Genomic DNA, 16106 nt, shown 5'->3' with positions numbered 1-16106 from the left:
TTTTTATTTTTTTTATGGGGAGTTGATTTCATTTATTTATCAGAGAAAAATTATATCTATGACTTAATATATATAGAGAAATTCTTAGATCACAAATCAATTATTGCATTTAAAGTTCTACCAGTACACAAATTTCTTTGTGATTAGTATGGTCTTAACTATTGTTGTGGCTCTCTACAGACAAACCGTATAAGAAATAGCACTATACCTAAAATAGAGATTCATACCCTACCCTCTATAGGAGGAGAAGACTTAACCTCTACAGACAAAATGTTCAAAATACTATCTTCTTCTTCTTCTTCTTCTTTTAATTAAACAAAAGAAAAAAACAATTAAAGCAAAAATTTAAATGTGAAAATGATAAATTACAATTTAGATCTACTCTGGTAGATTTCAAAATCAACTATAAAAGTCCAGATTTGAACGATCTGATTCGGTGATCTGCCATTATCTTCTCAAGGATCGGCTTAGGAAGCATTTTGTACTGCTTGTGCCTCACAAGAGGTACCGGAGAATTATAGATCCGTCGTTTCAGCTTTGAAGGAAAAAAATTAAGAAAAAAAGAAAAATGAGGAAAAGAGATGGAGAAGAGGTGTGATGGAGAGAGGAGGGATGGAAAGAGGGGCGAATGAGATGGGAAAAGGAAGAGAAATGAGGAATAGAAAAAGGAGGGAAGGAGAAATGAGAAGAAAGAAAATCCCGAGACCTCCTAACTTAGCGATTTGGAAGATTTCTGAAAGAGAATTTGAAAGAGAGAGTGTCGACATTAGAATTACCTCCTAACTTAGCGATTTGGAAGATTTCTGAAAGAGAGTTTGAAAGAGAGAGTGTCGACACTAGAATTTCTGCAATCAAGTCTTCCTCTTGAGATCTAATTTCGATCAAACTCGATTCTCCTACGTGATCTTTCCGGCCGGAAGAGAAATTAAATAAATCATGAGGCAACTCATTGGCAATTGTCGTATAAGATCACGTGGGATAAGAAGACGTGATCGATACCTTCTATAAAAGAATCCACCATAGTTTTATTTAGTTTCTTGCTTCCCTTTTTTTTTTCCTCTCTAAATTTTAAAATATTCTTATCTTATGTATTTTAGAAATGATATTTGGAATTATATTATATAGAGCGTGCAAGTATTGCATGATCTTAAAAAAAGTAAATAAATAGAAGATTTAAATAAAAAAACTAATTTTTTAATAATAAATCATACTCTTTTTTAAAAAAAATGCACAACACTCGTGATTCTATCTAGCAATACTTGAACCAGAACGGAAGAAATTGCAAAGTTCAGAAAAATGAGAAATAATACATATTGCCTAAACAATCTGGTTATAACCATAGTTATATGGCAAGACGAAATTCAATGGCCCCTTCGGTTTGCTAACACAGACCGATCATTCAAATTAATTAATCACTGTCTGCAGCTGTAAAACTGAAGTACGAAATCTGAAATGGCATATATATATAGTTGCATCGATTCCCAGTAGTACTTTATTTCTATATATCAATCACTGAAATTATGTACAGATAGCAACCCAGGAAAACAAAAATGACCACTAGATTTAGTGACGACTAGCTAGTTTAGTTTTCCATGGAAAGCATTGGAGCTTGGAACAAGACTCCGTCCGCGTACTTGTGCACTCACCCGTCTCGCCATCACAACACTTGCAAACAATTCCCAGCGTCGAGAAAATCTTCGAATATTCTGTGATTTTATACAACGAATGCCCAATAATATAAGCAAAGATCACCACATATATATAGATATGTACGTGTGTGTATATCTATTATAAATCAGTAGAGAAACTATATAATTCTTACTTTGTTGATCAGGTACCGATGAGCTGGAAAGTAGCCTTGCTTCTGTAACTAGTACTCCTGGTTTCTGGAACGTAGAAACAACCAGTAGAACCAGCAGCAAAAGAAACAGATGCTTAGACATGATACCCATATTTCTCTTTGGCAGCAGATCGAACTAAACCACAGAAAAAAGGTTCAGTTCTTTACGCCCAGAATTTAAGATATCTATCTTCCATGTAAATAAAACCCTGATTGCAATATTGGGTTTTATTCGAAGTATCCGAAGCACACGATTGGTTTTATATATATTAGTAGGAAAAGGAGATCATGGCACTGCCACTCATGATGGATAAGTTTTACTTACCAAGAGAGAACAGAAATGATTAATAATTTAATTGATTCTAGGAGCTGGAGATGATGGTTTGGCTAGCTTTTTCTGCCTTGTTTGGGAGCATATGTAGACGACTGACTAGCTAGCTTACAATTGACGCGTATGCCGTGCAACACGTTTCCAATCCTCTCACGTCTCCTTTGGTGGCCAGGAGGGTATCTACAGTGGAAGATTCCTCGATCGATCCATAAATTATTAGTCTTTGGAGTCAAGTGGCTGGGGCGAGCCGGGACCTACCTAATGCATGCTCATCGCCTCCTTTTTGGCACCAACAATATAGACAAAACAAAGATGAATGTATGTTCATTTGCATGGGAATTTTGGGTCAATTTCATCAATTATTTCTCTCATGTTGAATTAAGAGAGCTGTTCACACTTTGAAATAAGCAAGCAATTTTCTCTTCTTTCGTGATTGTTTCCTTGAAATTAACTACTCCCCAAAGTCCTATTGGTAGGGTAGTGGCAAGTTTTCTGAAACTTGGTATTATAAGCTAAGAAATTCATTGCATGTGGAGCCGAGCTAGCAGTAAAAATATATTATATTAAAGACATGCTTTAGTCACAAAAATTGATATAATTTGATATGATTCATTAGATTATAAAATTACTTCATATTATTGGAAGTCACGTTAATTTATGAAATTACTTTTATGTAATTTTTTATGACTGTAATCCTTAATATTATATTATACTTATATCTTTTTGGTAAGAGATAACATGATTGATTAATTGAATGCATTTATTTTTATGAGTGCGCTTTGCTCAAAATATATAAATATAATATGGTAGTAGTTTGGGTCTTTGTTTATCAAAAAATAATGACTTCATGTATTACAGACCGACTATTTTTTTATTGGAGAAAGATTAATTTGTACTAACACAGTTGAATATTCGTCAAAGACAAGACGTTAAAAATAAAAAAAATAAAAAAAACCAACTACCCCCAGTCAACATATTTTACCATGTGCACGACACTAAAGTTGAAACATTTTCCACCACTCATCACATCATAAGAATATTATTTTTCCACAATATTATTACTTTATGATGTATTCATCTTTGACTGATACAATTAAGAACCTCAAATACTCCCAATGTAAGAAGTAGAGATCGTGACTGTTACCGTATCGGTAGGGTAAATAAAAAGGTGGAGATGCGGGGTATCGATCCCCGTACCTCTCGCATGCTAAGCGAGCGCTCTACCATCTGAGCTACATCCCCCTTATGGATGCGTGTAGTTATTTTAACTGTTGGGTTTTTCTGCTTGGCCACTGAAATTTCTTATTTTTTAATTTTAAGATTAAATATTAAAATATTATATTTTAATATTATTATTATTTTAAGATTTGAAAAAGTTGTAATGATGAGATGAAAATTTATATTTGAAATGAAAAATTCCAATGGCCAAATAGTTTGAATGCAGAAAATGAAATGGAGAGGATTTTAAGAACTACGTCCCAAGTGCTTTATCTATCTGTTTATTTCCCTCTCTCTCTCTCTCTCTCTCTCTCTCTCTCTCTCATTTTATTTAATCTTAATTTTACTGATTTAACTATTTAAGATTCTTATTTTCTAATACACCGATTAATAATTTAATATACTTTGAATTTGAAAACCTTCTCAACTCATCTCGTTTCATCATTACAATTTTTTTAAATTCTCACACAAAATATAATAAATAATTCATCTTTTTCAAATTCCAATTCTACTTTTTCAAATTCTAAAATAATAATAACAATATTTTATTCAACTCATCTAAAACTATCTCATCTCACTCCTGAATCCAAACTGGTGCGTGTGGGCAGGGTAGGGTTTCAACCCCATATCCACTCCCTTCCATACTTAAACAACGGGTAGAACCGTAGAACTAGTAGTAGTCCAAGTAGAATCAGGTCATAAAACCCAAGACAAGTGAGAGAGACCCGTTTCTCCAACCCCAACCTACGTATTACGACACGTTTCAAACGATCCAAGAAATGAAGAAACTTTCATATGGCAACATTCAACAAGATCAACGTCATACCTACTCCTCCCTTGTTTTCAGTTGACCCTCACCATCCTCCCAATTTCACACAACGTTTACAATGAAAATAAATAATAGTGCTAGTACGAGATATTATTCTCTCTGTAAATTAGATGCAGTTAGGTCACTATGACCAAAGATCTCATTGACATTTGGATTCATCCTTAACAAGTAGCAAACACATGACGTGAACACTAAATTTAAATGACCAAAATACTAAATACCAAACACCATAATCATAATATATACATAGTGTCTCTTAGCCAAATGAACCCTAGCCGCACCCAAAAAAAAAAAAAAAAAAAGAGAACCATATGTCAGCATCCTTTTCACGTTTCCATGGGAAGCTGAAATCCCAAGGAAAGAGGAACAAGAAAACAAAGTTTATTGAAACAGAGCTCCATCAGCTAAATGAAATCCGAATCACCCCCAAAGGGTTGCAGGTCTGGATGTGGCCCACTCCCAGGTCTTCTAGGGCCTCTGCAAGAAACAAAAAGGAAACAATGGTAAATGTTTGGTTTAGTTATTACAAGTTCCAATCACTGCCTCCTGCATTGCCCTGATTCACATGCACCAGAACCCAAAATCAATTCAGATACAATCATCTTATAACTATATAGAAAACTTAAACCTATCAATCTGAACATTCATCAAATTCAACATAACTATCGTGGCTCAGTTCATATTAAATTACATTTCACAGTTCAAAGTCCCACACCATAAACTAAAAAGTTTCTGTCATTGTTTTCAAATACATACCAGTCACAGATAATACACACAGATCAGCGAATTCTTCAGTTCAATCCATCAACTCTAGAAACTCCTTCAAGCAATTAACTTATCTCACCCTCGATGATTATTCAAAACTCCTGATTGGGAAATTAGACTTGGAACATGTTTAGAGCCCTCTACTTCAAAATAAACAAATGTAGGCACAAAGTAGTAGAAGATGATCCCACCCCAGGTCATACAAACACCTCCATGTATAAGAATAAATAATAGACATAATAGACTAAAAACATGACCACAGCCCCACACTTCCTAAAATGAGCAGAGAAACAGGATTAATACAGTAGTTTGAAAAATGAATTAATGAAAGTTTCTTTTCCTCAATCTAGGCAATGAAGGAAGCATCACTTTTTAAAAAAAAAAAAAAAGTAACAAAGATTCACATTCTTCTTTTTTCAAGAAAAGAGGACGCTACCCCGTAAACCAGTTCCCCCCCCAACCCGAAAAAAATAAATAAATAAATAAACAATAAAAAATAAAAATCTCTGAATTAGGAACAAGATGCAAATAAACCCCCCTTTTCTCCCTTCCTACTCATTTGAGAGAGATTAATCTAGGCCAGGCACTAAACCCACCAAAGTTCACCAAAGTACTTAATGGAAATCTTCCGTTCCACCCACCGCATTAGAATCCAGCAGATCACTGTATTTCATATCATCCCTTGAGCTCCACCTAAAGCCCTATTAAAAGGATCTTAAGGTTTTTTGAACAATCGCTAGGACAACTAGTTGCACAAATATGAATAAAAGCAACACATTCACAAATCAAACACAATGTTCATTATTTTTTCATTAACCGTAGAAAGTTCTCCAATTATTTTATTTTTTATATACCTCGCAAACCGATTAGGCTCAAAACCAGGAACGCCAGGTGGGCCATAGGGATCAAAACGAGCACCTGGAGGAATACTCCTGTTGGAAGAACCAATTACAATTATAAGCCAAGCAGCATGATTATCAAATGTGCGTGTGTGTGTGTGAGAGAGAGAGAGAGAGAGAGAGAGAGAGAGAGAGAGAGAGAGAGAGAGAGAGCAATCTGAACTACTCACGGCAGTCCTCCAGGGAAACCAGGGTCTCCCGCAATTCCGCCAAACCAGCGAGGATCATTAGGTCCTGCTTCCACATGATAAAATAACTTATTAATTGACATATGCATTAAACTCGGCCAAAAAACAAAAGGGAAAGAAAAAGGAGTCTCATTTGACGAACCTACAAGCATGCTCCCACCGGCTCCAAAAGCACCCCTGAACAGCAATTAAAAATATATAAACATATGCCATTTGCAAAATGCAACAACTCAAAACGTAGGAATGGACCAAAAAAAAAATCCTTGAAAGCAAACTACCTGGTTGGGTACATTCCAGCGCCAGGCCCAGGAAAAAGATCACTACCACCACTGGGATTAATAGGGGGATATATGATTCTAAACAGCACACCGAAACACACTTAGTGAGCCTCATTCTTTAATGACTTACCCAGAAGATACAGAAATCCTTTCACAATTTAAAATCTATTAAACAAGAAGGATAAAATACACTTTCCACTCACAAGCTAGCATGCGTTTTACATTTTGAAACTAATATGCGATTTATTTTGGACTCCATACTACCAACATTGATACGTTGTGCCTTCCAATGGCCAAAAGCTGACAAATAGCACCCTTGTCTTAGTCTAGCCACATTTAGATGTATGAACAATACGTGAAAATAGGTGATTTGTATCTTTTCCCAAACAACAATTATCAAGCAAACTGTTTAGGCAACAAAACCAGCACTCAAACATGATGCAGTGTAACAACATAATATGTATTGCACCATTTTTGGGACTTCAGATTTGGAAAGGACTATATGTACAGCCTCTCTCCAAAGCAAAGGAAATTTAAAACCCCCTCCACATAAGTTAATATAGCATATAAATACATTTATAAGTATCAACTCTTATCTAGATTAACTTTAAGTTAACCGAGAAGAGTTGCCATATGCTAACCAGAACTATTCCAGTTCCTCTTTTTAAGACTAAAACTAGTGTCAACTGCTAAAAGACAGCAAAAATAAAAAGACCCTGAAACAGCAAAAAATTTTGTTCCGTGAAAAAAGAAACTTAATGTGGTATATCCTGTACTGAAGATGCACAAAGTGAGCAGAGAAGGTGAGGAATACATGGCATTACTGATTGGAAAATGTATAGGGTGCTATGAAGAGAGAAGTGTGGAAAGACGTAGTTCGTGTTAGATCTTAACAAACTAAGCCACAGCCTAAGCCATACTCAGCCTTCTGAAGACTATAACTGGATTGCCTTGAGCTAATTGGAATTAAGGAATACAAAGCATGGACCATAAACCAAAGAGTAGGTCAGAGTAGAGAGAAATTGCATATTTCAACAAAGGTCATGTCTATACATGTATAACATGACTTCAACAAGAATTTACTATAGCAAGTGGAAGAATTTATTTCGAACAATTGTACCATAACTGCAGCTACCAAAAAAGTTCACACTTATTAATTGATGGCAATTATGTACAGACAGCATGCACTTTATGAAATCATACAACGATTAAATGAATGTAAGCAACTGCAGGAAGAGAGAGAGAGAGAGACCCTGCAGGATGAGTTTCAGGGCTTGAACGTCCACCAATTGGAACACCACTGCCAATGTTGCTTCTTCTTGCTTCACTGGTCTCCAAGCTAGCAGAGCAGAAAACAACACAATCATTAAAAAAATCAAGGGAGAAGTGTGCTTGTTATGCACAATCTCATCTGTTTCAGGGTTCACATTGAAAAGTTCACAGTTCAAGTTGAAATGTAAATTCCTTTTTTTTCGTAAGTAAAAATTTTATTCAACGAATGAAATAGGCGAAGTCCATGTACACAGGAAATATACAAAAGAAACACCTAAGAACATTCAAGTACTAAAACAGCAAAAACAAAAACTCATGGACTGCCCCACCATTAAGAACAATGGCAGAAAACCAAGAAAACAGGGAAAACATAAAAAATTTCCAGAGATCATCTACAGAACGTTCCCTATCATTAAAACACCTCTCATTCCTTTCCATCCATATGCACCACATAATACACAAATGAATCATCTTCCACACCGCTGCAACTTGAGAACAAGAATGAATTCTAGGCCAGTATGCAAGTATTTCTGTCACTGATTTTGGCATAACCCAGGACAGTCCAATTCTTCTAAACACCCCTTCCCATAACCCTTTTGCCGCATCACAATGAATAAGAAGATGATCCACTGATTCTCCACCTTTCTTACACATGAAACACCACTCCATAACCATCATTCCATGCTTTCTCAAATTGTAAATAGTCTGAATGTTTCCAATTGCTGTGGTCCAAACAAAGAAAGCAACTTTTGATGGAACACAAACCTTCCAAATATTCTTCCAAGGAAAAGAAAAATTTTGCTGACCATTCATCGTCTTATAAAAAGATCTAGCAGAAAACTTATTGGTCTCTGTACTTTTCCAGAGAATATGATCCCTTTCATGTCTTCTAATAGACATTGAATATAGCAACTTGAAAAAATCAGTAACCTCCTCAATTTCCCAGTCCTTACAGATCTGAAAAAACAGACATTCCAATGCACCTCTTCAATAGAAAACTCATCATCTCAGAAATGGAAGCCTGCTGATTAACAGCCAATCTGAAGACATTTGGTAAAGCTCTAAACAAAGCGGACTCACCACACCAAACATCAAACCAGAAACAAATTCTTGAGCCATCACCTACCCCAAAATAAACTTGTTTCTCAAACTTATACTAACCTTTTCAAATGAATTTCCATAAGCTTACCCCATAAGTCCCCCTGCTCTCCTTAGTACACCAACCCCCCCAATCACTACCATACATCCGGACAATCACCCCTCTCCACATCGCACCCTCTTCCTTATTAAATCTCCACAACCACTTCCCCAATAACGCCTTATTGAAACTACACAAGTTATGAACACCAAATCCACCAACATCAATAGGAAAGCATACTTTTTTCCAATTAACTAAAGGCACTTTTTTCTCCTCCCTCAAACCACCCCACGAAAAAGCTCTATACAGTTTTTCGATACGATTAGCCACACCAACTGGTAAAGGGAATAAAGAAAGGAAATACGTTGGAATATTCGAAAGGGTACTCTTAATAAGGTCGATTCTACCCCCTTTAGATAAATACATCCTTTTCCAAGCCACCAACCTTTTCTCAATCTTCTCAACCACCCCGTCCCAAATATACTTTGCCTTGAACGATGCCCCCAATGGGAGGCCAAGATATTTCATGAGCAGAGAAAAAACTCTACAACCCAAATATGATGCTAAATCATTAATATTATGAACAACTCCTACCGGGACCAACTCTGATTTACCCAAGTTCACTTTTAACCCAGAAATGGCTTGAAAACACAACGGTACAGCCCTCAATGCTTTAATCTAATCCTCAACAGCATCACATAATATTAAAGTATCATTGGCAAAAAGTAAGTGTGATATGGAAGTAAAGCCATTAGAAGAAGAACCCACTGAAAAACCTGAAATAAATCCACCCCCCGCAGTAGCCTCCACCAAACAACTAAAAGCCTCCATAACAAGAATAAATAAGAAAGGAGATAACGGGTCTCCTGGTCTCAAGCCTCTTGAACTCTTAAAAAAACCACAAGGCTGACCATTAACTAAAACTGAAAACATAGCAGTCGAAATACATTGTCTAACCCAACCACACCATTTGACACCGAAGCCACATCTTCAAAGCATGTATATCAGAAAATCCCAGCTGACATGGTCGAAAGCCTTCTCCATGTCCAGCTTACAAAGAACCCCCGGAACACCTTCCCGAAGTCGACTATCTAAACACTCATTTGCAATCAACACAGGATCAATAATTTGTCGACCTCTAACAAAAGTATTTTGAGATTTTGAAATAATCTTCTCCATCACCGTGCTCATACGATTAGCCAAAACCTTCGACATTATCTTATAAATTCCACTCACCAAACTAACAGGTAGGAGAAGCCATGGTTCCAGGCTAAACTGATCAACAGAATGAAGTGATTCGATCAAGTATTTACTTCAAAATTTCAATGTTTTCCCATTTCTATATCACCTAATTCCTACTCCGTGCTTACATAATGATATAAGAAAAGTTCACTGGCAAGCTTTTTAAGAAAACCTACAGGTGCGTGCTAAAGCTTGTAGCAAACAAAAATGTAAATAGATTTGGGACTTTGGAATTGAGCAGAAAGACTCGAGCACTATAATCTGAACTTCATGATAACCGAAAACGGTATTCAACCACCAAATAACAAAAAAACCAGCCAAAAATTTTGCCTGTCCTTAAGCAATTCTCAAATCACAGAATTATTTATTTTACTCTAAAATCAACAAGATCATGAAGACAGGAGAGGAAAAAGGATTAATACATTCAGCAACTACAGAGTGTGCGAATCAGTAGGTGAAATGGGTTCAAGCGTCAAATGCAATGCATTAATCTATTCGAAATCATTTCCATGCACCAATTATCAGTAAATAGACAAAGTTATACTACAAATAGGTTTAAGCCCAATTACCTTGAAGCATTATTTGACGAACTGGGTAGTGAGGATCCATCTAATTTAGAAAGGACTTCAGTATCCAGTTTCTTCACCAGCTCCGCCAGATTCTTATATTGCGCAGAATAATTGGTACCCCCATTTTCTCCAGCATAGTATTCAACACTGCAATGAAAAACCCCCCAACCCCATAAACGGAACTGAAGAAAACAATTTATGCGAACCGAAATTACCCAATCGAAAGCGAACAGAGGAACAAAGTAAAAGGAAATCCCTACCTAATTTCGAGATGGACCGGCTCGGAAGCCCCGTCAGCAAGAGCATCCACTAGCAATTTATCATCCATCGCAAGGCACTTGACGAGCACCTTCTTCGAACCCTTGTCAGGGTTCGTGTATACGAAAGCGTACTCGTCGTCTAGCTCGTTCCACTGGTCCATACCGACCTCATCTACACGCCGAAACGATTGATATTGGTAATTTGGAAATATATTACGAAGAGAATTCAGAGAAAAAGAGAGAGTACCAGTAGACGGAGAGGAAAGAGCCGTGTCGGAGAAGGCGGAGGGTCCAGTGGCAGTGAGAACGTAGCCGGAAGCGAGGCAGGAGGCGTGAACAGCAAAGGCAATCTTGTCGTGATTGTTGCGAAAGGACGGTCTGGCCGCCCTGACCACAGCCATAACCGACTTGTCGTCCACCATGTATGCTTTTCCGATCGATTACGAACTAATCTTGAGTATTCTTCCTGAGAAAGTAACGGGGTAAAAATGGATTTCGCGGCTCCCTTCGGAGTTTTGCCCTTTCGCCGCTTTGTATACGGTAGCTTTTGTCGCAAGTAAACTGCCTTGCACGTGTGCCTCAAATCTTGATGGCGGTGACACTTGGCTTGATCTGTTCGTGTGTCAATACTCAATACGTATTTGGCTTGTGATTCGTTATAATTAATTTCTTTTTTATTACCATCGGACGGGTAAAATAAAAGAATTTGTTACTCATTATTTCTTCACATTATACATTATATTTATTTTTTTATTTTTTATTTTTATTAAAATAATTAAATTCTTGTACTCATCATCTATATATTACATATTTAGTAAGAAAAAAATTAAAAATTAAAAATTAAAAAATTATGTTTGCTATATATATATATATATATATTTTGGAAGTAAAAACTTATTTCCATTCTATTAAACCAAATCAGAGATACAAGAAGGAATATCCTCCAAACTTACAATGAAATCATCGATGGAAAGAGCATCCCTTGCTAACAAGTGAGTCATATAATTGTCATTTCTCCTAACATAAAAAACCTCCCACTTAGCAAAGTTCTTGAGTAACTATTTGCTTCACAAGCAAACATACTAGCACTATTGCAACCTTCTGTGTCCCTTTTAATAGCATTGACAACTTGTAGTGAGTCCCCCTCAAGAGTCACTTGTGTTAGGCCAATATCCAAACCATTATGGATAGCTCTTAAGGCTCCAAATGCTTCTGCAAGCAAATGGTCAGGGAATAGATGTTTCTTTGTCCTCAAAGTAGTAATGATCCAACCTTCACTATCTCTTACTGCCACTCCCACACCAATAACACCTTAAGCCTTATCCACTGCACTCTCCCAATTCATCTTAAACCAGCTCGAAGGAGGTGCCTACCAACTCTATGTGAATAGACAAACCTTACTAACTTTGGTAACCCTGCGAGTATTCTCCTCATTCAGCAGCTCGAGAGTCCATGACCAAACCAAAACCACCAAGGAATTTTACTACACAAAACATAGAACAAATCCACCCTAGGAACACGTCCAATCTAGGAAAAGCCATGGTTCCAGGCTAAATTGATCAACAGAATGAAGTGATTCAATCAAGTATTTACCTCAAAATTTCAATGTTTCCCCATTTCTATATCACCTAATTCCTAATCTGTGCTTACATAATGATACAAGAAAAGTTCACTGGCAAGCTTTTCAAGAAAACCTACAGGTGCGTGCTAAAGCTTGTAGCAAACAAAAATGTAAATAGATTTGGGACTTCGGAATTGAGCAGAAAAACTCGAGCACTATAATCTGAACTTCGTGATAACCGAAAACGGTATTCAACCACCGAATAACAAAAAAACCAGCCAAAAATTTTGCCTGCCCTTAAGCAATTCTCAAATCACCGACTTTTATTTTACTCTAAAATCAATAAGATCATGAAGACAGGAGGGGAAAAAGGATTTAATACATTCAGCAACTACAGAGTGTGCGAATCAGTAGGCGAAATGGGTTCAAGCGTCAAATGCAATGCACTAATCTATTCGAAATCATTTCCATGCACCAATTATCAGTAAATAGACAAAGTGATACTACAAATAGGTTAAGCCCAATTACCTTGAAGCGTTATCTGATGAAATGGGTAGGGAGGATCCATCTAATTTAGAAAGGACTTCAGTATCCAGTTTCTTCACCAGCTCCGCCAGATTCTTATATTGCGCAGAATAATTGGTACCCCGATTTTCTCCAGCATAGTCTTCAACACTGCAATGAAAAACCCACCAACCCCATAAACGGAACTGAAGAAAAAAAATTTAAGCGAACCGAAAATACCCAATCGAAAGCGAACAGAGGAACAAAGTAAAAGGAAACCCCTACCTAATTTAGAGATGGACCGGCTCGGAAGCCCCGTCAGCAAGAGCATCCACTAGCAATTTATCTTCCATCGCAAGGCACTTGACGAGCACCTTCTTCGAACCCTTGTCAGGGTTCGTGTATACGAAAGCGTACTCGTCGTCTAGCTCGTTCCACTGGTCCATACCGACCTCATCTACACGTCGTCTTACCATCAATTGTCAGAATTAGGAACCATCTCAAAAAAACTTCCATACTTTTTATCGTTTCCTTCGTATCGCTTTTAGTTCTCTCATTTTGAAAACTTTATGAGTCCAAAGCATCCAAGTTAATCAACATCTGATATTTAAAAAAAAACAAACAACATGAAAACCAGCAATTATAACACAGCAATATAATACTCACTCATCTGATATTTAAAAAAAAACAAACAACATGAAAACCAGCAATTATAACACAGCAATATAATGTGACAACCAAAACAAAGCTACTATAATATAGTCTCTTTGGCCAACAAACCCATCAGTATGGAGATGTCTGATAGGTAGCAAGGGAAACTCAAGTTCTTGCGGAAAGTGGCTCCATTGGCTTTAGCAATGTCGACACCATCACCGTTTGACGATGGCAGCCACCAAGGCTCTCTCTCTCTCTCTCTCTCTCTCTCTCTCTCCGTTGGTTCCAACACTCCGGCTCTAACTCCAACAATTCAGATCGAAGTCGGAGTCAGCTTTTAATCAGAGTCAGAGACAGAACCCAATTTCAACTTCGGAGTTTAGAGTTGGGCTTTCCGACTTTGTTGTAGTCGGAACCCAACCCGAGGCAAAAGGACCATTTTGCATCATTAATAGAAGCCAATTGACAATGAATATTAAAATAAATAGTTTTATCAGGCATCATATTCATATGTATGTTTAGAATATCACGAGAGTAACAAAGTATAAGAGTAAGACTAGTAGTAAAGCCATTGTAAACTTACATCGTGTTCACCAAAACATAGAAATTTTCCTATTACTCGTTAGCCATGATTACTCGTTTTTCCATGATTACTCATCAGTTAGATAACAGAAAATCAACATTAGTTTAACTTGCCAAGTAACCATTCTATCATAGAGAATAAGCTCATTCATACGGATTCCAATAAACCATACTCCAATATACCATAAACAACAAAAACCTAAAGAATAAACATTACGATCAAGCCCTATAAAAGGGAAAAAGAGTACATGAAAATTGTGATCATAATTGGCAAAAATTCATTACCAGTGTTACAGTGTACAAGTACTTCACCAAAGGGCACAATAATCTCAACAATGGACTATGGAGACAATAAGGGCTAAATAACTTACTATTCGTAGGTCCATTAAAGAGGTAAAGAGGCTGTGATATCCGTTCCTTCTTTATTCTTCTTTAATTATAAGCCTTGTTCCACGTGCTGAGTTTCGATCTACGTACTGAGCCTCGTCTAATATGTCATACCTCGATGGCGTGTTTTCAAAGTTATTCAGCGGATTTCAAAATAAGATAGATATTTGAAAGCTTACAGATATGTTAAATATTCTGAAAATATTTATATATAAGATATTTCCAGTATTATTAGATAAGTTTGTTTTTAAAGTAACACAATTATAATATTTTAATGAGGTCTAAAAATATTATAATTGTGGATAATTACTTAAATTAAATATTTTAGTTATTTTAAAATATTAAGAGATTTAACTTGACGTTGAAAACTCTAAATTAAATTTAAATGGTTTTATTCTCTTTGAGTAATTAACGATACTTCATCATTTTAAATAATGATGAAGAAATATTATTTTATAAACTTTAGTTTATAAAATAATATTCTATCTTAATTCCTCTCAGTGTTTTATTTTGAACTTTAGTTTAAATAAAACACTTACGCATTTTCAAATCAGTGTTTAAACTCATCGTTAGATCATTTTGAGGATCTTGAAACGAAGGACTTGAATTAAATACCCAAACCCCTAGCCTTTCTCCCTCAATTTTCTCTTTTCCCTCTCTCTCTCTCCTCTCTCCTCTCTCTCTCTGCCATGCACTTCCAACCCGGCGGTATGTTCTCTCCATCGTGTTGCACTTCTTCTCCAACAACGCAGACACCGCCGGCCACCGTTGGCCTCACCGCCAGTCGCCAATCACTCCTTTCATGCCAGCCACCACTCCCTCCTGTCGGCAAGCTCCCATGCTCTCCCTCTCTCCTCCCATGGCCTCACTAGACAAAATGGGTAAAAACCCATCCTCATCCTCCACACCGCCGTACACGACAGCTACGGCCTCACCACTGGTCATCAATTGACCACCATCCTCCGGCCAACATTCCCTCCCACCGGCGAGCCTCCACGTGCTCTCCTCCTCCCTCCACGACATCATCTTCAAAATGGGTTTCACACCCATTTCCTCCACCTAGAACCGTCATGCACGGCCAAAACGGCCACCGAGCACCACCAATGGCTTCACCACATCATGGGTTTCCTCCCCATGTCCTCATTTTCCCCCACCTCTCTCTCTTTCTCCGATGGGTCTCCACAACCATAGGTTTGGTTGCACTGCCGTACGTGGCTACCCACGGCATCTCACCACCACCATCTTGTTCCTCTCATCACCAAGAACTTCCCCAACCATTTTCTTTCCCAATGGAGCTTTGTATAGCTCTCACTCTCCCTCAATCTCCAAGGCATGGGTTGCACTATTATTGTTCGATCCGTCGCCGTGAGCCACCGCCCGGCCACCACCTCACCACCACAACTCCACCATATCTCCCTCTACCTCTCCCTAGCTTCCCATGAAGTTCTGTAGCCTTTCTCCACCTCAAGCAACCTCCCTCCCTTTCGGATCCATTGTTTGCTCTGCCACCTTTGACTACCATGAGGCCACCTTGAGTCTTTCCAAGACCACGCGTAGCTATTCTCAAGCTTAAACCGCCACTTTACATG

General features: G+C 37.4%; 2 protein-coding genes, 1 long non-coding RNA gene and 1 other non-coding gene across 5 annotated transcripts; all 4 read right to left on the bottom strand.

The window, feature by feature from the left end:
• Window positions 1–1377: 1377 nt before the first annotated feature.
• On the bottom strand, window positions 1378–2643 carry LOC122275100. Its single transcript, XR_006228486.1, has 2 exons — window positions 1823–2643; window positions 1378–1706 (listed from the first exon to the last, which is right to left on the bottom strand). It is a non-coding gene; the product is annotated as an uncharacterized LOC122275100 (long non-coding RNA).
• Window positions 2644–3340: 697 nt separating this feature from the next.
• Window positions 3341–3413, bottom strand: TRNAA-AGC. Its single transcript has one exon. It is a non-coding gene; the product is annotated as a tRNA-Ala (tRNA).
• A 932-nt stretch (window positions 3414–4345) lies between these two features.
• LOC122276716 (probable proteasome inhibitor) lies at window positions 4346–13460 on the bottom strand. 2 transcript variants are annotated; one of them, XR_006228930.1, is made up of 12 exons: window positions 13180–13460; window positions 12919–13065; window positions 11077–11441; window positions 10830–11001; window positions 10570–10716; window positions 7601–7687; window positions 6349–6426; window positions 6213–6247; window positions 6053–6116; window positions 5838–5915; window positions 4975–5084; window positions 4346–4695 (listed from the first exon to the last, which is right to left on the bottom strand). XR_006228930.1 is itself a non-coding variant. In XM_043086623.1 (11 exons), exons 3-11 carry the CDS (start codon window positions 11249–11251, stop codon window positions 4623–4625), a joined length of 909 nt encoding a protein of 302 aa, XP_042942557.1. In that variant the 5' UTR covers window positions 11252–11441; window positions 12919–13065; window positions 13180–13448; the 3' UTR covers window positions 4346–4622. The 2 variants fall into 2 exon arrangements, 1 of the variants encoding a protein (XP_042942557.1); XM_043086623.1 differs by lacking the exon at window positions 4975–5084 and having other exon boundaries at window positions 13180–13448.
• LOC122277100 (probable proteasome inhibitor) lies at window positions 12915–13340 on the bottom strand. Its single transcript, XM_043086981.1, has 2 exons — window positions 13197–13340; window positions 12915–13100 (listed from the first exon to the last, which is right to left on the bottom strand). Exons 1-2 carry the CDS (start codon window positions 13338–13340, stop codon window positions 12915–12917), a joined length of 330 nt encoding a protein of 109 aa, XP_042942915.1.
• Window positions 13461–16106: the final 2646 nt, after the last annotated feature.

This window comes from Carya illinoinensis, chromosome 9 (genome assembly GCF_018687715.1).
Source record: "Carya illinoinensis cultivar Pawnee chromosome 9, C.illinoinensisPawnee_v1, whole genome shotgun sequence".
NCBI classification, from domain to species: domain Eukaryota; kingdom Viridiplantae; phylum Streptophyta; class Magnoliopsida; order Fagales; family Juglandaceae; genus Carya; species Carya illinoinensis.
The sequence above is the reverse complement of the archived record's forward strand: the minus strand, read 5'-3'. Positions and strand labels throughout refer to the sequence as shown.

What these genes read in the sequence shown, in the direction of transcription:
- LOC122276716 (XM_043086623.1), bottom strand. Translation starts at nt 11,251, where the DNA reads ATGGTGGACGACAAGTCGGTTATGGCTGTGGTCAGGGCGGCCAGACCG. An exon ending in GCTGGAATGTACCCAACCAG is followed by an intron (nt 6,248 to 6,348) that starts GTAGTTTGCTTT and finishes ATTGCTGTTCAG; the next exon opens with GGGTGCTTTTGGAGCCGGTG. An exon ending in GAGCCTAATCGGTTTGCGAG is followed by an intron (nt 4,696 to 5,837) that starts GTATATAAAAAA and finishes TGTTTCTTGCAG; the next exon opens with AGGCCCTAGAAGACCTGGGA.
- LOC122277100 (XM_043086981.1), bottom strand. Translation starts at nt 13,340, where the DNA reads ATGGACCAGTGGAACGAGCTAGACGACGAGTACGCTTTCGTATACACG. An exon ending in CTGACGGGGCTTCCGAGCCG is followed by an intron (nt 13,101 to 13,196) that starts GTCCATCTCTAA and finishes TTTTTTCTTCAG; the next exon opens with TTCCGTTTATGGGGTTGGTG.